The sequence below is a fragment of the Hyperolius riggenbachi genome, chromosome 7, assembly GCF_040937935.1.
Source record: "Hyperolius riggenbachi isolate aHypRig1 chromosome 7, aHypRig1.pri, whole genome shotgun sequence".
NCBI lineage: Eukaryota > Metazoa > Chordata > Amphibia > Anura > Hyperoliidae > Hyperolius > Hyperolius riggenbachi.
Genome location: NC_090652.1, coordinates 305,508,157 through 305,529,957, shown reverse-complemented (window position 1 = coordinate 305,529,957; position 21,801 = coordinate 305,508,157). Strand labels below are relative to the sequence as shown.

Here is a 21,801-nt window from a genome sequence, read left to right as displayed (position 1 = left end):
CTGAGTGTGAGGGGGGGGCTAGTGGGAACACCTCTCACTACCTACACTGGGGGGGGGGGGGGGCTACTTACTGGGTACCTCTGGGTACCCATACTGGGAAGGATCACTCTGGACACCTATACTGGAGGGACACCTCTGTCCAAATACTGGGGCCACCACTAGCTATATAATACTAGGGAGCATGTCTGGCTGCTTGCTAGTATTGGTGGGCCTCTCTACCCAGTACTTTTGGGGGTACTTTTAGATTCCTAAAACTGTTTGAGGAGCACGCCTGGATACCTAATACTTTTAAATGGGGGACTACTTGATACTGCTTATTGAGGGGGTTGGGGGGGGGGGGCACTATTTCAGTGTCTGACATGGGCGATATATTTCCAAGATACACCCTTGCTATAACTAGAAATTAATTGTATTTCTTTTCTTCAATGTTGGTGGAATCCTCTTCCCTCCTACCGTATCCTGTGTTCCCTCACTTCTTAGATTGTAAGCCTGATGGGACAGGTCCTCTTCCCCTCCTACTGCATCCTGTGTTCCCTCACCTCTTAAGGTTGTAAGCCTGATGGGACAGGTCCTCTTCCCCTTCTACTGTATCCTGTGTTCCCTCACCTCTTAGATTGTAATCCTGATGGGACAGGTCCTCTTCCCTTTCATACTGTATCCTGCGTTCCCTCACCTCTTAAGATGTAAGCCTGATGGGACAGGTCCTCTTCCCCTCCTACTGTATCCTGCGTTCCCTCACCTCTTAGATTGTAATCCTGATGGGACAGGTCCTCTTCTCTTTCATACTTGATCCTTCCTGCGTTCCCTCACCTCTTAAGATTGTAAGCAAGATGGGACAGGTCCTCTTCCCCTCCTACTGTATCCTGTGTCCCCTCACTTCTTAGATTGTGAGACCTATGAAACAAGCCCTCTAATCTGTCTTTGCGATTCTGTCTCACATGTATTATTCACGCTCTTTATAAACCTGATATCCAAACACCTTCTTTTATTTGCTTTGGGAAAAGTCACTTTCACAAAGTTATGTTCTCTCTATAAAAGACCATGGCCAGCAGTAGTCGCTAACTCGCTAAGCCATCTAAATCTCGGAACTTTGAAAATCTATTAGCTGAATGGCCCAAATGGACAACAGCATGAAGTAATGGAATGGAAACTCTGTATATTCCACATGGATGAGAGTAAGCAAAGTCTGCGGCAAAGCATAGCTAAGTGCGTGAGGGAAACTCTCACGGGTGGTCAAGAGAAGCACCACGGGAGGTCTTCAACAATAAATGCATCTTAAAAAGTCCTAATGCAGCATAATTGAAAGCAAGCTCCCTTCACCGTCCATTACAATCTCTGTGGCTGTTAGCGCCGCTGAGCTAAGTATTCCCAAAGATAATCGAGCGGCGAGAAAAATCCCCTCTTGTTTGTTTCTTCAGAGTAAGTGAGAATAAAGTGCAGCTTTTAGCCGAAACCACAACATCAACGCACTGAATAGGTCTTACATTTCCATTACTTTATGCCGCACTTAAAAAAATACTCAAAAAAATATTCTTCTGGTGGTTTACAATGAAAACATCCACTGTTATTGCATTTTACAAACACATTTTAATCTTATCGGTTTATTGAGTTTATTTTACTTTGTGCTTTAAACTTGGAGAACGTTGGGTAGGGTTCAGTGAAAGCACACATTAAATAAGGGCGCCAGAAAAAAGGGCGTGGGTTGAAACCAATTTTTTTTAAATAATTTCTTCATCTTTTTCTGAATAAAAATAATAAATAGGTTAAAATAACTGTATTAAAAAAGGGGCACAGGGTGAAGCCAAAATTGCAAAAAAAAAAAAAAATTATAACAACGAAAACGAAGAAGTAATTACAGTCGTAGTAAGGATAGTAAAACAGTGATAAATACTACCGATGATTTACTACAACTAATTTACTAATTTACTACAACTAATCCTACTCTCCTACACCTCGTTACGGACCCCCCTGGTCCATAACCCTAACATCCCCCTCCCCCCAGTGGTACCTAAAACCCTCTTTTCTGACACCTAACCATAAGACCCCCGCTTCCTGATGCCAAACTGTAAACCCCCCCCCTCCGCCGAAAATACCGTAAATACAAAAAAGATACTTTTCCAGGACAATACATTTCAAAATGATAGTTTATGTAATGATAATTCTCACAACAAATTTCAAAATGATAAAAAATTCAAAACGATAATTCTCAAAATGAAAAATTGGTTGCTATTTATCGTGCGCCCAAATTTCTGCTTTTGGCGCCCAATAGCCGATATTTTGCATTAGCACCTATAGTCCATTAGCCACAGGCGCCCATATTTCCTGCTTCCCCAACGAAATCCTATAATACCTGGCTATACGTTTAGGATACCATTAACAGCTTTTTTTTTTTTTTTTTTTTTTTTTTTTTTGTAGAAGAATTAAAGTAAACCACATTTTTTTATTGCTGCCAGACGTTCCCTGCATTATAACATGAGTAAAAACACCTTACCCTAAAGTATGACCAAAAAGTTTGTTCTGGTCACCATTATATAAAATAACTTCAAGCACGTGACCAATAACTTTAAATACGTTTACTGAATTTCTTAAATTATTCAACCCGGCACAGTGAATCAGCCCACAATGTGTACAGCCCCATAGGTTCAATGTGCCGGCAACCTGTCCACAATCTAGCCCTGGCCTGGTTCTCCTCCTACCTCTGCAATAGCTATTTCCACACCTGCTTCAACAGTTCCTCCTCTGTCCCCACCCCCCTCTCGGCTGGGGTCCCACAGGGCTCTGTTCTTGCCCCCCTACAATTCTCACTATGCACCTTCACAGTGGCAAAGTCATCTTCTCCCTGGGCTTCAAGTACTAACTGTATGCTGATGACACCCAGATCTACCTCCTCACCACGATCTCTTCACTACAACCATGGACAAGGTCACCTTTTGCCTCTCAACTATTTCCTCCTGGACGTCCGCCAGATTCCTGAAGCTAAACCTGGACAAATGATCACAATAAAATCTGTTTGCACTTATACTAATAATAATAATAAAAATATTAATAACCATCTCCTGCCTCGACTACTGCAACTCCCTTCTGTCTGGCCTCCCTTTGACCTGCACCACCTCCGTACAATCCATCATGACTGCGGCAGCCAGACTGATCCATTCTTCACACTGCTCTGCCTCAATGACTCATTTCTGTAAATCCCTCCACTAGCTCCCTACCAATTCCAGGATGGCCTTCAAAATGCTGGCCTACAAATCTGTAGACAGGACTTGCCCGACTTACATCTCTAAACTATATATGACAGACATATGCTTGCCCACCCCCTTACAATGACCTAGGCTTGACTGCCTAGCGCATCTCCCACTCCCTTGTGAGACTACAGGACTTCTCAAGAGCTGCACCCTCTAGAACTCCCTTTCACTACCCATCAGGCTTTCCCCATCCCTCAACACCTTCAAACAAGATCACCTAACAACCCCCAAAGCTCCCCCCCATCAATGTCATAACTCGCTCAACCTGTTATATGGCTCGCTGGACATGAATAATGTGGTCTCTAAGACCTCCATGGCATGATCTTGTATCTTGTACCTTGTTGCCTGTCTCCCTATTCACCTATTGCTCATCACTGCATAATATGTTGGCGCTTTATAATTACAATAATTTCCCAGTTCTGCTAAATTTTACAAGGAGAAAACACACTTTTATATAAAAGCTATGTTTCTGAAGAATCTTATTCGCCCAGGTCATGGTTCAGGCAAAGCACAGAATAAGGAATTTGACAAAACATCTTCAACAACACGAAAAGCTTTTAAGGTGAATTTACCTCATTTTGTCGCATTTCTTTTTTTCTTTTTTTCCATTTTGTTTGTTATTATTATTTGGCTGTATGGACAACACAGCGAACAAGTCCTCCCAGACCATAACCTCATCTAACCCTAAAAATGTTACATGGAATAATATATTTGTAGTTGACATGTTGATCAATCTCTACAAGGGATCAAGTTCATGGCTTTTCTTACGTACACTTTGAGTAAAGACAGTTCCCTACTTACAAGTTACAAACAACTCAAGTTACAAAGTTTCAGAGATACAAACAAAGTTGTCTTCATGTAAAAAATATGCAGTTCTGTTTTGCTTTTTTTTTCTGACATACTTTTGTTGTTAAATGTTACAGAACTGCATAAACTGTTATAAGTACAGTAGTTTTAAATGCTTAAAAACTAATTAAAAACAACCCAAAAAAAATACCTTATATACTCGCGTATAAGCCTAATTTTTACGCACAAATAAAACAATGTGCTGAAAAATTTCCCCCTCAGCTTATATGCGAGTCAGTGTAGCAGAACAGATGGTGTAGCAGGTTTTGTTACTGGAAGAGGAGTGTAAGGATTGTGCACTAGTGACCCTGCTCTTGCCAGCTGGCTCCCTGCTGTGTCCCCGCCCCCATCCCCTGCAACATGGTGTGCAGAGTCTGCTGCGGAAGACTACCTGTGTCCCCTGGCTTGTGGAGTGGAGCGTGCAAGCAACATGTCAGCTGTGCAATAATCAGGAATCCTTCCTGTGTGGCAATCGCTGTCTCTCATATCTATGACGCCATCTAGTGGCATCTTGAGACACAGCTGTATCATCCTTGGGGCTATCGGGAGGGAGACTGACCTGTACTGGGGGAACATCAGGCTACTGTGGAGGCGGCTGTTCTGGGGAAGGGGATTATACACAAGTCAATCACTTTTTCCTGGTTTCTGAGGGAAAAGTGGGTACCTCGGCTTATACACGGGTTGGATTATATGCTAGTATATGCCGGTAGTTCATACTATATGTCCAAATCCAGTGTTGATTGGAAGTAAATAATTTAACCACATTTTAATATGTATAACACAGGACTGAGAATTTCACATAGGTAAACAGCCTAGGCTAAGCATCACTGGGAAGGCGGGATTTCATACCAACATGTAGGCGTAGTGCTTAGCACTCTGACCTTTGAAGCACTGGGTCCCTGTTTTAAATTCCAGACAACGCAATATTGGCGTGGAGTTTGTATGTTCTCCTTGTGTCTGTGTGGGTTTCCTCCATGCACTCAGGTTTCCTCCCACAAACATACAGTCAATTGGCTTCCCCCTAAAATTGACCATAGACAACGATGGACATATGACTAAGGTAAGGCTTAAATTGCAAACTTCTCTGAGGGAGAGTGACAGTTAAAGAGGAACTCCAGTGAAAATAATGTAGTAAAAAAAGTGCTTCATTTTTTACCATAATTATGTATAAATGATTTAGTCAGTGTTTGCTGACGATTTACATTCTGACATTTATTACATGGTGACATTGTTACTGTGGGCAGGTTATGTAGCTGCTCCTAGCTGTTTTGGCTGTTAGAGACAGCTGTAAACAGCTAATTCCTGTCTGTGAACATTGTTACATTGTGGCAGTTTGCCCAGAGTACCGCGGTACTCAGAGCTTCTTGTGGGAGGGGTTTCAGCACAAAATCAGTCATACAGTGCCCCCTGATGGTCTGTTTGTGAAAAGCATTATATTTCTCATGTAAAAGGGGGTATCAGCTACCGATTGGGATTAAGTTCAATTTCAGATTGGAGTTTCTATTTAAGTGACAAGACTATATATACACTGTACAGCGCTGTGGAAGATGTCAGCACTATATAAATACTAAATAATAATACACAGATATATATATATATATATATACATATATATATATATATATATATATACATACCATAAAAGTGTCTATCCTGCATAATTTACTTCATTCAACTACTTGTCACTACAGGGCCTCTTTAAGATTTTGTGAGTAAGCTTAATACAAGAAGTTTTTTTTCAATTCAAGTCAACATTATGTTCAATTACATTTACTTTATACACTAACATATTACATTTCCCATTTTCGCCAAATACTGCACATTGAAGGCTATGGGCAGGAGGAAACACAATTTCAAGAAAGTTCTCATTTTTGCAAAAATGTACACCTTTTCGAAAATCCATTATATTCATTGCAAAATTAAAGGAACACTATCAAACCAAGTGTTCTAAAATAACAATGTACAAATAATGTCTAAGTAGCAGTGTAAACATTTTCCCACTTTTCATGTTAAATATCAGAGGCAAAACCATTAATTCATTGTGTGTAGGATTTAACTCTATTGGGACAAATCATTCTTAAAAGGGGTGTCTGCTTCAATGCACAGCCAGTGTTGTTGTTGTTTTTGTTTGCATATGAGAACACAGAGTACTTTTCTCTGTAAGCAAACAAATAGTATGAAAAGCTGTGGTGACACAGAAAATTACGAATGTTTCTAACAAATGACATTTCCTCTGCTCTCTTCAGACACTTCAGTCAGAGACACAGGACACAGGAATAGTTTCTCTCACACACAGGATTAACAGATGCACTGTGAGGGAATTCCCCCTCCCTTCATGGCTCACTCTGCTGTCAGATTAGAGCAGACTTGCCATCAGGTTAGGGTGAAAGGAATTTGATACAGTTCACAAAAGAGATAAGCAAGTGAAGTGTATACATCATTATTTACCAGCACATCAGGAACTCTCTCAATCCCAGGTAAAAAAATGTTAATCAATAGTTTTCCTTTAAAGAGGAACTGTAATTAAAATGAGCTAATTAATAAAACTACTTGTTTCTTTTGTTTTTTTTCTTACAATAATTATTTATAGATTATATAGTCAGTGTTTGTCCAGTGTAAAAATCTTTCCTCACCCTGATTTATACTCTGAAATTTATCGCAGATGGCAATATTATTAGTACTAACAGGTGATCTCTGTGGAATGTCTGTTTACTGAGAGTACTAAAGCCAGCAGAAAATATCTCTAGTCTCCCAGCAGTGTCTGGGAGGAGAATTCTGCATAGTAAACAGCCTAGGCTAAGCCTCAGCAGCTACATACATATCAATGCACAGCAATATAATGTTATAAAAAGGGTTTCTGATGCTGAAAACAGGATATATAAGGTAAAAGTATGTATCTTGAATAATTTACCGCATTCTACTATGTTATTATGGTTCCTCTGTAACGTAAACCTGAGGTGGCCATTTTTGCCCCCCCCCCCCCCCCCCCCAAAAAAAACCATGCCACATGAGCTGGGGGGTAACTGGATCAGGTAGCCTCAATTCCCGCCTCTCATTTCCTGGAACATGCCTTTGTGTCCAGTCTGCCCCCCTGCACTGCCTCGGCTACACTTTAAGTATTGTAATTATGATGTGCTAAAGAGAAAACGTAACCAACATTTGAACTTCATCCCAATCAGTAGCTGATACTCCTTTTCCCATGAGAAATCTATTCCTTTTCTCAAACGGATCATCAGGGGGCACAGCCGTCTCAGCCATTAGGCAGCTATACATTTTTGCCTAGGGTGACAGGAGGAGGGAAGAGCGCTGTTGCACTGAGTAGTGAGATAAGAAATGCCTCTCAGCTCACTCAGGGGTCAGATTACAACAGCAGCTAAAAGCAGCGCCTGACTCCACTAATAGCTGATTAATTCAGTTCCTTCAGCTCAATGATTCAAAGAACCACAGTAATGAATGAGTCAGTGAGAGAAGGCACTGGTCCCAGCTCACTCAGTTCCAGCTCACTCAGTTCCAGCTCACTCAGTCAGGGATCCATTGGAGTACATCATCAGCTTCTGAGTCCTGACTGATTAAGTCAGTTCCTCGCTCTCTCTCTCTCTCTCTCTCTCTCTCTCTGCTACTGGTAACTCCGTGGATTTAGGGAGACTGAAGGCCCGTTCACACTACACGCGTTTCCAGCCGCGTTTTGGAAACGCGTGCGGGTGGCCGACACGCACGACATCAGACAGTGCATAGAGTGCACTGTCTGATGTTCACACTGCATGCGTTCCGGACCTGTGCGGTCTGGGAACGCATGCTGCACGCAGATTTAGCAAAAACGCGCAGCTGTCCCATTCACTTTTCAGTGATGGGATCAGCCACGCAACGCACATAAATGCGGATGGCGTGCGTTCGTACGCGTTGCGTTCCACATGCGTGGCCATCCGCGTTTGTAATGTGAACCAGCCCTTAGTGTAGCAGCCAGGCATGGACTGCCCTCCAGGTCGCCTTTCATTCAGTGATTTAGGGCTGGTCCAGTGCCTGGTGTATTCAGGTTTGTTTTTGCAAGGCAATGTCAAACACTAAGCTAGCAGATAAAAGTGCAATTAGAGGGCAGGCAAGCTGGTAAATATACACAACATAATGCAGAGCTTGCCTGGAGGGTCTGTGGGAAAACATCTGTCTGGTCTCTCACTATTGTTAAAATGACTGCCTGTGCAGATAAGGTGTTAAACAAGTGGAAAAATGTTGACAGTCCCTGGACTCCAGGAGGGCTGCTTTCTGACTTGTGTGAGAGACCGCCAGGGACAGGAATCCTATTACAGGTAAGTAGTCTCTGTGTAATGTAGGACTGCAATACAAATAAGCTCTCTGCTCCATCTCAGGCTATTCTAAGTTTCTCCACTCTGCCTCTCTCTGGGCTACTGCACGACAAAATTGCAATAGCAATCGCTAGCAGTTTGAGAGTGCGACTTTGTGAAGCGATTTTTGAAAGAATCGCTCCAAAAAATTAGAAAAAATCCCAACGCTGCTGTGGGAACACCGTCATAGGGTAACAATAGCCCAGCGCTTTTCAAATCACTGTCGATTTGAAAAGCGCTCAGAAGCACTCTTGGTGTGCACCAGCCTCCTTCATTCACCTTTGTTTCCCTCTTTCCCTAGTGCTGGCTGGCTGTGTCTTCTTGTCATACAGGAAAGCTAAATAAAAGTGCAATCCTGGTGAGGCAAACATCTTCTTCCCTCTCTTTCAGCTTTTCTCTCCTCATTATTTCTTTGCATAAGGGCTCAGACACACTATAAGGTAGCGAAAACAGGGATTAGTAGAGATGGTGGTGAAGGGGAGGACGTAGGTAGTGTGTATAGTGTGTGTGTACTGTGCGCGTGTATATAGTGTGTACTGTGTGTGTACGTGTGTATAGTGCTGTGTAATATGTTGGCGCTTTATAAATACAATAAATAAATAAATAATAAATAGTGTGTGTGTGTGTGTGTGTGTGTGTGTGTGTGTGTGTATGTATAGTGTGTGTGTGTTTGTATAGTGTGTGTGTAGTGTGCGCATGTGTATAGTGTGTGTGTATGTATAGTGTGTGTGCGCATGCGTATAGTGTGTGTGTATGTATAGTGTGTGTGCGCGTGTGTATAGTGTGTGTGCGCGTGTGTATAGTGTGTGTGTGTGTGTGTGTGTGTGTGTGTATAGTGTGTGTGTGGTGTGTGTATAGTGTGTGTGTGTGTGTGTGTGTGTGTGTATAGTGTGTGTGTGGTGTGTGTGTATAGTGTGTGTATACTTTGTGTGGTGTTTGAATGGGGCTGGGGGGCAATCACGGAGGGGGGGGGGGGGGCGCCACAGGATTTCTCGCCTGGAGTGACAAAATGGCTAGAGGCACCCCTGTCAGGGGGCTCTGTATGGCTGATATTGTGGTGAAACAACTCGCAGTGTGATGTCAGGAACATGGTGCTGACATTACACTGTGGCAGCCTTGTTGAATTGTGGGAAATTCCAACTGCCAAAAAAAGCAAGCAGCATCTCCTTCCAATGACATCACCTGCCAGCAGTAAAAATGTCACCATATGATAAATCTCAGAATGTATATCGGGGAGAGGAAATATTTTGCAATAGGCAAACACTGACTAAATCATTTATACATAATTATTGTAAAAATTAAGCACTGTTTTTCATTATGTTATTTTCACTGGAGTTCCTCTTTAAATTAATGTTGCAGTAGTTCAAACGTTTGCATTAGGATTGTGAATTTTGCTGCAAAAGTACTACTGTGCAACATTCAAGCTTATCTTATTTCACTTGAGCTCAACGTTTCAGAGATGAATTTGCAAACTTTCAGTTTTGACTTCATGCCCACTGGAGACACACATAAAGGCCTACCCAGATGGTGTTGTCATGGTGGTACGGCTTCCAGTTCCGCCCCGTGTCGCTGAACATCACGCTGAAGCGCGTCACCCAGTCGGAGCTCCCGTATCTGCCTTGAGTCGCTGCCCCCGTGATGTTGAACCTCTCCCCCAAATCAATCTGCAGCCACTGCTTGGCGTTGGATTCCAGCGGGGTCCATCCTCCGGCCCCTACAACGAAAAGCAACAAAAGAGATAAACACAGGCCGCCCTAAGAGTGTTCACTGCATTGTTCTGCGATTATCCTCACATGTAGCAATTACCAGATTATACATCGCAAGATGCGGCAATCCTCTATTCTAGCCGCGTGGTTTAATCCAGCACCACGGACAGAGAAATCATGAAAATATTATCTTATATACCGGTACTTATTAAGGCACTTGTACATAAAGGATAATGGAAGGCTTAGGACCATGCCGAAAGGACTTCAGGATAAGAGATTTGTAAAAGGAACATGCAGTGGATAAAGTACATGAGTGCATATATTGAAATTGGACCACAGCATGATGGGATCTGCAGCCATTCTGTTGAATCTCTCTATCCCCCTCTCTCCCTCCCCTTCAAATCAGTCATGCTGTCTGCTCTCTCTGTGCAGAGACAGGAGAGCTGCTCTATGTGTTCAGTGCTGTTCACAGTTATCCTGAGAAAAACAAGGGGCTGCATATGAGACAGCACTTTTACCTTGCAAAATGTTTTATTTGTTTAGTAGGAAGAGAAAAAAAAAAAAAAGAAACTGTTCAGCTTTGTAAATTGTTGTAAAGATTAACCTCTTTAGCGGTATGCCCGACACTGTGTTGAGCATACCGCTCTGTGGCCCCAGGAGTCCCCCTTAATGAAACAAATGTGGCAAATAGCTGTAAATCCTTAAGATAGCACTAGGCTAGCTAGTAAGAGCCTCCGGCACCCCTGGATCCCCGCCGATCCCCCGCGATCACCGATGTTTATACGTTACACCCCCCCAGATCCAGCGATCGCGCAGCCTCCTGGCGCAGCTTCGGCCTCTCTATGGGGAGGATCAGGTTTGCGCATGACGTCATGACGTTGGTGAAGTCATGAGCTGTCCCGGGAGGCTGCGCCGATCGCTGGATCCAGGCTGGGTAACGTATAAACGGGGGAGCGGCGGCGATCATAGGGTGGCGGAGAGTTCTTCTAGCTAGCCTAGTGCTAGCTAGAGGATTTATAGCTATTTGCCACAAAAATGTAAAAATCGGGAAAAAAAAGAATTAACAACACCTCCTGAGCGGCGTAACGCTCAGGAGGTTAATGGAAAATATTAACTCACACTCTCCATGCGGTAACATTGACAAATGTAGCTGACAGCCAACAGGGAGAGCCAGACAGCTAACAGGAAGAGCCGCACAGTCCTGTTTCTCACCCCATTTGGTTTGATACTCTGGAGGGCGGGACTTCAGAATGCAGTGCAGGGGATGGAGACATTTTAAAAGGCTTTTCTGTGTCCCTGTAGATGTGAATATCCGGTATACAGAAGAGCTCCCTCTGGTGGCTGCATGCACATCTAAAGGGATGCCGGGCATGCACTGGAGAGAAAACTCCGACTTATGCACACAGACTCACAGCTTCCTGCCTGACCTGCTCCACAGCTGGTGGGACTAACCAAGCAGGGCTAAGTGAATTGAAGCCTGTTTTTTCAGTACAGTAAATTACCAAACTTTTACCGCATGCGGGAAATCTTGGTGAATTAGGGGGGAAAAAAGTGTAAAATATGGAATGCAGTATTTTACCCACCTGAATTATTTTACCAAACTGCCCTCAGTGAATTGAGGCCTATGCATTGGGTAACTGCAATCAGCAGGTTCCCTATTCTGACTACTTTAAGAGACAGTCATTACATGCGCTGACAGTCAGCTGCCCCCAGGGGAGTATGAGGCCTTTTAAATTAAATCTGTATTGTTTGAGCGCGCTGAATGCAAGGAATAGATACATCCCATCTGTTACAGCACCTTTAATGTGCAGATCAAAGTTTCCTTCTGGTGAGCAGCACTACGCTTTGAAAAGGCAATTATTTATATTTGCTTTGTTTCATACAAAAGGCTCCGGCGCTGACCCGAAACTGCCGACCGCTCTGATATCTCATGAACATTTTTCCTTTATTTTAGCATAAGCTGCTGATGGGTCTCGTTGCTTCTCCCATCTGTTCCCTTTCCTGAGGCTCTAAATGTTCCCAAAATTTTTCAGACATAAACGATTGTTAACTCGCTGCATTATTTTAATTGGAAGAGAGAGACACTACCGTTGGGGAGAGTGGATATTCTCCTATTCTAATAATCCTAACATTTGTATAGCGCTTTTCTCCTGTAGGACTCAAAGTGCTCAAGAGCTGCTGCCACTAAGGGCACACTCAAAGGGCCACCCTATAGTTTTAGGAAGTCTTGCTCAAGGACTCCTTACTGAATAGGTATTGACCCTAGCCCGGATTTGAACTGGTCTCCCATGTCAAAGGCAGAACCCTTAAAGGATACCCGAACTGACATGTGACATGTTGAGATAGACGTGTATGTACAGTGCCTAGCACACAAATAACTATACTGTGTTCCTTTTTTTCTTTCTCTACCTGAAAGAGTTAAATATCAGGTATGTAAGTGGCTGACTCAGTCCTGACTCAGACAGGAAGTGACTGCAGTGTGACCCTCACTGATAACAAATTCCAACTATAAAACACTTCCTAGCAGAAAATGGCTTCTGAGAACAAGAAAGAGATAAAAAGGGCATTCTCTTTATCAGTGAGGGTCACACTGTAGTCACTTCCTGTCTGAGTCAGGAATTAGTCAGCCACTTACATACCTGATATTTAACTCTTTCAGGCAGAGAAAGAACAAAAAAAAAAAACACAGCATAGTTATTTGTGTGCCTGGCACTGTACATACCCATGTCTATCTCATCATGTCACTTCGGGTATTCTTTAAGAACAGTCTCTAAGTTACTTTGCACTACAGCATATGTACAAAGTAAAGCTAAGTCGGAAGAAGTTGCAGGAAAGGAAGTAGAAGTGAAGCTCCCTTGGACTGTCTACCTCTTATAAACAAGGGTCAAGCGTTAACTCTGGATCCCACCCAGAGGGGGTGGGTCACATGCTAGGCCTGCCATTGGCTGGTTGGAGCATGTGATGTTATGACATGCTCAGTCCTCAAGAAAGCAAGCAGTGTTGAGTGAATTTACTGGGGTGCGGTTTGCCCCAAGCTAGTGTTCAAACTCTGCAAATCCTGATTTGAATTTTGGTTTACCCGCTGTTCCACAACGCAACAATGCTGGCTGGCAGCCCATCATCACCGTAAGGGATGGTCAGAAATGCAATTTTCTGATTATGAAGATATTCAGATTTCTGCCAATACCGATTACCGATTCTGCAGATTTCTAATTTCCAGGGACTCTTTTCTTTTTTTGCGGGGGGGGGGGGGGGGGGGGGTAAGATTGCTGAACAGTAAAACAGTGGTCGGATAGTCAAATCTCAGCTCTTCCAGTTAAGTAATCCAGCCCCTATTCAGTAGCAGAGCTTAGGCAAGACTCCCTGACACTGCTGCTGCCTACAGAGCGCGCCCTAGTGGCTGCAGTTCTGGTGCCAGGAGAGTCCGCCAGGAGAAAAGTACAATATATATGTTCTGTGTCTTGTCTTGGCTGAAATTGGAGAATGAGAAGCTAATAATTTGGGTTAGCATGCCAATGTCATAGGTTGAAGCCAAGATTCTTGGTTTAGAGTTCTTTGTGGACTGAATCTTCATCCAATGTGGTGGCAGTAATAGCAGGACCTTTAGGTATGGACTAGATACAGAGGACCGTAGAAGATTATGGTGTGGGCGTCCATAAGCTGATGGCAGAAGTGGAATATCAGTCAGAACAGAGTAGGAGATGTCCACAAGAGGACACAGCAGTACATACAAAGTTTCTCTCCTTACCGGGGATGGTCGGAATTGCCCTTTCCAATTCCAGAAAAATTCCTATTTCCGTCAATGCCAATTTCCATTTTCCCGATTTTCAGGTTTCCCAAATTTCCATTTTTTTCCGATTTTCTGGATTTTCTTTCGATCTCTTAGGAGTATTTTATTTGTCATTTTTTTTTCATCAGCCAATGCAAAAAAAACCCCACAAAAAACGGAAATCGGAAAAACGGAAACTTGAGATTGGTCTAAAATGACCACGGCAATCCAATTTTTGCTGAAAAATTCTGCATTCTCTGATAGGTCCAATGCTTCCAAGATTGGGCTAAAATTACCAAGTTGTGGAAAATCAAGTTTCCCCGGGCTTCCGATTTCCATTTTCTGATCAGAAAAGCCGATTTCTGATCGGAAATGCAAAAACTTCTATTCCGCAGAATCTGATTGAGCTTCCCTAGTCACCTGCAGAGATCCATCACTCTCCCTTGCCTCCAGAAACAAGGAAAGGGAGTGCACCCACATCAAAGAACCATAAGTGCTTCCAAGATGTGGGATGAACTATTTCATCAGACCATGGGTCAGCCCATTGGACATGAATGCTGTGCATCAACCCAGGTATAAGCCAATAAAGTCCCAGCCCAAAGCAGCTAAGCGTGAGATGTCTTTTGCTTAAATGTATCGATGGGGTCAAGAAGTTGTCTCTTTAACTAATGAACCATCCAATATTTCTGCTCTGTAAGTGCTGTGAAGACTGGTTTATCGAGGTCAGATGGGTTGTTTGGTTCTATTCATTCCCCTGCTGGTAAATGTTAAACTTCAGTGTCTCCTTCTTTTATGTCTTTTTCTTTATTTCCTTTTAGGTTTCTTTATGGACCTCCTGTTATTTCTCAGCCTGTATCTGAATCTGTATCACATGTTTTTTTGCTCCTGTTGTATCTAGGTATTTCACATCTATTCCTGTAAGACCTCCTGGAGTGTCAGACGGTTGTTTGAAAGTGGTTTCACCCTGTGAGTCGTATCCCGTCGGGATATCATTTGTCTACAGGTATAAAAGAGAAGCTTCTAAAGGATTTCTTGTGCATCGAGATAAGAACGAGGATGTGAAAGGTGAGGAGGACAGGAGACGACTGGTGTCTAGCACTTTTAAGTACTGGCTCCAGAACTTTCGCATTGATGCAGTGTTGTTCGGTTCAGAGGCATCTGCTGAGACGTTCTGGGCCCTTTCAACATGTTGATCTAATTCTAGAAGCCTACCGCAAATTTGGTGGTATGTTCTGGTCTTTATACAATGAAACCTTTGGTCAAAAATGACTTGTATACCTAAGGCAAATATGTAGGTGGGAGGGATAGAGGTGTAGTTAGATTATCTAAAAACGTACTTTACCAACACAGAGTCCCTCTTCTTCTGGCCTTGGACAAGTACAAATGGATTGGCCATGTAAGGTTCATCAGGGCCGGATTTCTGGAAAGGCCACAAAGGCCCAGGCAAGGGTGTAGCAATAGCCATAGCCGCTGCTATGGGGCCCTAGACCAGAGGAGGCCCAAGTGGTACTTGGGGTATTCACTAATTACTTTCTTGTGCTCCTCCACCCACTGACTATGTCTCAGTGCCCATGGACTATATGCAGTGTAGATTGCAGGAAAATGTACTGTATATACTCGAGTATAAGTCTACAAATGTAAATCTGACTCACTAAATAAAAGTATAGGGGTCGACTTATACACGAGTCATGGGCAGCACTGAGCTCACTGAGTAATGAGTGTACTATTAGTGACGTTCCCATTTGCAGCATTGTTTGCAGTGATAAGTGACACTTTCTTGATCATGGAAATGCCAAGAAAACACAGGACTGGAAGTCCTGGCCACAACAATTAACAAGGAAAGGAGCATGGTGGAAATACTGCGCTGCACAAAAGGGACTGAATAATTGCAGCACTTGGGGGCCTGGAGGAGGTATCGGCTGCACGTAAGGGACAGGAGGGATTAATGGCTGCAATACTGTAGGCAGTGCAATCATTAACCCCTCCTGAACCCCAAGTGCAGCCATTAACTTTGCTGGGTAGACTTATACTTGAGTCAATAAAAAATTACAGCTTTAGTGGGTCAAATATTGCAGTCGACTTATACACAAGGCCAACTTGTGTTCGAGTATATACGGTACATGGCCCAATCAACTTCTATCCATAGGGTAGGGACATGTGGCATTGCTCAAGAGTGCCTACATCTGAGGGCCCCATGAATATTTTGCTATGGGTCCCCATAATCGCTAGTTAAACCACTGGGCCCCGGTCTTGCTGCAGCCCAAGGAGGCACTGGAGCATGAAAGAGGGGCTGCTACATATGAAAGAGGAGGCTGAAAATGGAAAGCAACATATGACTAGTGGGATTGATGTCCAAGGAAGCTGTTCATAAAAGTGTGGGAACATAGTATATGGAATGGGATAGGGGATGCTGTAAATGGACGTTACACATGGAAGAGGGGGCTGCACATGGAATGGGAGGGGGGATGCTGTAAATGGACGTTACACATGGAAGAGGGGGCTACACATGGAATGGGAGGGGGATGCTGTAAATGGACGTTACACATTGAAGAGGGGGCTACACATGGAATGGGAGGGGCACTGCTGTACATGGATGTTACACATGGAAGAGGGGGCTGCACATGGAATGGGAGAGGGGCTGCTGTATATGGATGTCAGACATGGAAGAGGGGGCTGCACATGGAATGGGAGGGGGGATGCTGTAAATGGACATTACACATGGAAGAGGGGGCTGCACATGGAATGGGAGGGGCTGCTGTACATGGAAGGTACACATGGAAGAGGGGGCTGCAAATGGAATGGGAGGGGCTGCTGCATAGGGATGCTCATTCGGATTCCGCGGAAATGCAATTTCCGAAATTCCGATCGGAAATTGCATTTCCGCATAGGAATGCGGAAATCGGTAATTCTAGTGCGGTAGGCGGATTTCCGCCGGAAATCGCGGAAATTTCCGCCGGAAATCGCGGAAATTCCACCCGACTTTAACATCAATTTTCTCAAAAACTATAAGGTCTTTTTGAAAACTTTTTTTGCATCTTGTTCAGAAGATTCTGTTTAATAAACCCTGAAAATTTGGTGTTTCTAGGACTTAAGGGGGCTTTTCTATTGACCGCTAAAGTCGGCGGATTTTTACTGTAATGTAAAATGCAAAAAATCTGCATCTGACTATTTTCTGCATTTTACATTACAGTAAAAATCCGCCGAATTAACAGTTAATAGCAAAGCCCCCCTAAGTCCTAGAAACACCAAATTTTCAGGGTTTATTAAACAGAATCTTCTGAACAAGATGCAAAAAAAAGTTTTCAAAAAGAACTTATAGTTTTTGAGAAAATAGATATTAAAGTCGGGCGGAATTTCCGCGATTTCCGGCGGAAATTCCGCATTGGAATGCGGAAATCGGTAGTGGAAGGCGGAATCGGTAATTTGGCAATGACGGAATGCGGATTTACCGCGGAATCGGAAATTGGCATTCCGACCATCCCTACTGCTGCACATAACAGGGGAGCCCCAACATACTTGGCCTAGGGAAAGTGTACAGTATATTCGGCCTTGAGGTCCATACATGCCCAGTAGAAAAAAAGCCTCTTGTACACAGCTTCTTTCCTTGGGGATGAAATTGGAGAAATAGTGTATTTTTTTCATTTTTTCCTTGTTTTTCCCTTTAAAATGCATAGAAAATAAAGTAATTACTGAAAAGAAATATAAACCCCAAAAAGCCCAATTGGTGGTGAAAAAAACAAGATATACAGTAGATCATTTAATTGTGATTAGTAGTGATTAAGCTATTGGCAAATGAAAAGGATGAGCACTGAAAGGTGAAAATCGCTCTTGTCCGTTAGGGTAATAACCCCTTTGGGGTGAAGTGGTTAAAGAGTTTTAGGTGGGGTACACATAGGATGGATGATAAAGATACCCATTTTCCGGGTGATTTTGGACCAGATTAATTTCATTTTTCTTGGACTTTGTTTCTCTTGTTTTAAACTGTGAAGTTTGTTTTTTATATGTATTTATTTCCAGTTAGCAGCTTGTAAGATCTTCATAAACAGGCCCTTTAGTTTAAGCTATATTTAATGTGTATGTTTGACTCCCACGTACCATCCCATGAATCCCATATCCGTCTTCTACGGGCGCAGCACAAGCCGCTGCAAGGAGCAGTCGAGATTCAGAAGGTCCATGTTCCACAGTGCAGATGGCTGCCACAGTCATCAGCTCCTCTCTGCTACCTTCCTCACTGAAATGCCGTTTTAGGCCAACATAACGCAGCGAGCCCGAGGAGGAGTCTGGGAAATAGACACATAAAGCTGTGCTGGAGATGAGCGATGTAGAGATCTGCTCGACACACTTTATGTGTGACTCTCCGACAATCTGTTCCTCTATGACAGAATTCTCTAACACTTCCCAGTCACACTCTGCGTACAGTGCAGAACTCCCATCATCCTGTAACTTGGGGTATTGTGAATAAAAGAGTATGGCTATGTCAACTCAAACAACATGTGACTGAGGATGTGCAGAAGTACCTTTTTAAAGTAAATCCAAGATGAAAAACTAACTATAACAAGTAACTTGTCTATATATCTTATCTAAAGTTTAGATAGTTTACACAGCAAATCTAGCTGCAAACAGCTTTAATAGAAAAGGATTATTTCTTCCTGTGATACAGTGACAGCAGCCATGTTGTTTGTAAACATTACACAGAGGCAGGCTTATCTGTATCTTGATCACTAAGCCTGTGAAAAAAACCTAATCCCCCCTCCTCCGTCCTCCCCTCTGCCTCTAAAATCAATGGCTAGTAACACCTCCTCCTCCTCCTGCCCAAACTGAGCTCCCATGAGCCCTTGCTACAGCCAAGGCTCTCTGAAAGCCTGTGGGTGTGGTTTATTTAGTTTATAGGTAATTAGAGTATTAAAACAAAAACAAAAAAGTATTTGGCTTGAGGAATGCCCTACAAACAATAGGAAAGGAACACAATTATGCAATGAGTAAAAGTTCACCTCGGATCCACTTTAAGTCCAATATGTGGAAAAGAGTTGGTGGCACTAGATAATTACAATTATGCACATTTTTAAGTCATTTTTTTGAATTTACGCATTGCGTAATTCCAATTATGTTACGTACAGCATACTACATTTGTGTATCGTCATTACACCTGTAGTTACGCAATTACGCGTAATTTTGCATAATTTCGTGTTAAATGCATTAAAAGATCAAAGCTATTTGCCACATGTGCAGCTATTAGTTAAATATTCAATGCGAAAAATGCGTTCGTATGCGAAAAAAAAGTCAGCATTCATTAGCCAGTGTAATGCATATATGTGCCTATTAGTTAAATACTTAATTTGAAAAATGCATTCATACGTGGAAAAAAATTGTGCAAACAAAATTTTGCTTGAATTACGGTGACATGCATAATTACGGTTAGCGATTATGTCACGTTGCAAATGTTTTTTACGCGTAATCATCAAATTTCACATTACAATTACAATGCGTAATTGGGAATTACGATGCTTAATTACGCATAGGTGTAATTTCTGCCCACCACTTATAAGCAGTAGTAGTGTGCTCAGAAGTCTTGTTACGTGGGCTCACGGTGAACCAGGGTCAAAGAAAAGGGCAGTAGAAAGCCGGGCACTCAATAACCATTTACTTTTAGAATCCTCACATAGATCAATAACACATCACAAGGCAGACAAAGAACAGCAGTGGGGGTACAGCTTGCAGTCTGACAGCCGTTTCACAGACAAGTTCCGCTTCATCAGAGGCACATATGCAAAGTGTATATGTGCCTCTGACAAAGTGGAACTTGTCCGTGAAACGACTGTCAGGACACAAGCTGTACCCCCTCTGCTGTTCTTTGTCTGCATTGTGATAGGTCAGGATTAAAAAGCTAGTGTGGCTAGTATATTTAGGCTATAATCAAGGCAGTTTTAGACAAAAGCAAACCAGGCAGATGTCCAGAGTGGCCCATGCAGAGGAGCCACCAAAGAGCTATTTTTATGTAATTTGTATGCACAATTGGGAAGGGGGTAAGGTGACAAAAGGTATCTTGCCTGGAGCACCAAAAAGGGCCAGAAATGGCCCCCGGGCCGAATGCAATGCCCTAGTGTGTAACTAGCCTAAGCCTGAGCTCACAATATACCAGTATGCTACCATATATCCATATTGCATGGATGCCCCTATATTTGCATTGAAATTTGAAACTACAATGTGAAATAGTAATGTGAAATTTGGTGATAAATCCTAATTCATTTAATATGTAATTGTAATCATTTGTAATTTTGCATACATTTTCGCGTAATTTTTATGTAATTTTGTGCCGACTTGATCGATTAATAGCAAAGTCCCCATACATGCTATTGACTCCAAAATTGCTACATATGTTAAGGAGAAGAGTCGGTACAAGTCAAAAAAATAATATTTAAAAAATACTTTTTTTTGTTTTTGTGAAAATTGATTTTTCTGAGTTTACATTCTTCGCTACGTTTTTAAAATAGATTTTTCTCAACAGCGTCTTTTGGAATTTTTTTTTTTTTTTTTTTTACGGGCTTTGCTATTCACCACTAAATTTGGCACACAATTACGTGAAAAGTTTGTGAAAATATACATTACAAATGGTTATACGAAAGCAGTTGAATGTACAAATCGTAATTACATATAAGCATTATTGCGAAAATGTAGGCAAATTTTTGTGTAATTGTAATTTACTGATTATGATCGTCACTCACTCACTACTCGTGTGTGAACCATTGCAGTTCCTGTTTTGTTCCTTTACTTCAAGGTCAAACCGCCAATGTCACCCTCTTGATCAGTGACGTAGCTAAGTTACTGTGGGCCCTGATGCAAGTTTTACAATGGGGCCCCCCAAGCACTCTATACATAACAATTAATACGGCACACCAAAACCTGCCAATGGCAACTACAGTGTCAGAGGTGCAAGAAGGGGATAGGGAGGAGTTTGTTAATGATCACTACTATTCAAAGTATCTCTAGAAGTGATTATTATGAGCACAGGACCAATAGAGAGTTAATACTGTAGTTGAGGGAGGGCTGTTTGGGGCCCCTCTATCCCAAGGGGCCCAATGCGGTTGCAACCTCTGCAACCCCTATTGCTACGCCCCTGCTCTTGATTCTGCAGCAATGCAGAGGTCAAAGTGTGGTCGCGTAAGGGGAGGGGCTGGCCCATAACTCAATGCCCTCTGGCTACCTTCTCAAGAAAGCGCCCGCCTGGATTAGTTTGGGAAGCAATTGGTGAGAAGAGATAAGTTAAAGCTGCAGCTAATGAGGTCTTCAACGTTTTTTTTTTCTCAAAATTTTCATAGGAGAGTTAAGCTCTGCTCTAATTTCACATTTTATTTACTTTATTCAAATAAATTGTTTTGCTATAATAATCTCTTTTTTTCCCTCTATGCTGGTTAGGCGTTTGGAAGCTGATGAATTATTCATCTCTCGACTCCTCAGATGGCAACAGATACTTAAAACTCTAATCTTACCGTTGTGACTGTGCAGCTTGGCGTTGGTGTGGCTGAACAGTTGTGAGGAGCTGTCAAAAGCTGTCTGAGGCAGCGGGGAGACCAGCAGATCGTTGCAATTATCTGAAAGAAAGATGGAGAAGATGGGAAAACTGTCATTAACAACACGCTAATGATGTGACATGGGCTTTACAGTATTAGTAATATGAAAATAACAGTAAACTGCAACTCTCTGTTGGGCAATGCTTGACATCAATCAAATGTGGTAACATTTCCAACATAAACAAAATAAAAGTTAGTTATAGTGGTCCAATTTTGGCACCTGTTGCCCACACCCCAAATTTCACTTTTATCCTTCAAAGGTCAAAATATGCATTGCATCTCATGGGTGGACCGTAGAAGATTTTGGGTGATTAGGAACTCCGGATG

The 21,801-nt window shown here is 42.6% G+C and overlaps 1 protein-coding gene across 1 annotated transcript in view; it reads right to left on the bottom strand.

Annotated features, from left to right (window-relative positions):
• LOC137526181 (contactin-associated protein-like 5) overlaps positions 1-21,801 on the bottom strand; it is a 508,827-nt gene that overhangs the window by 391,417 nt on the left and 95,609 nt on the right. The window contains exons 2-3 of the mRNA XM_068247401.1: positions 21,394-21,495; positions 9,952-10,145 (exon numbers count right to left, since the gene is read on the bottom strand). Of these exons, the coding sequence (XP_068103502.1) occupies positions 9,952-10,145; positions 21,394-21,495 (296 nt within the window). The remainder of the gene's footprint in view (positions 1-9,951; positions 10,146-21,393; positions 21,496-21,801) is intronic.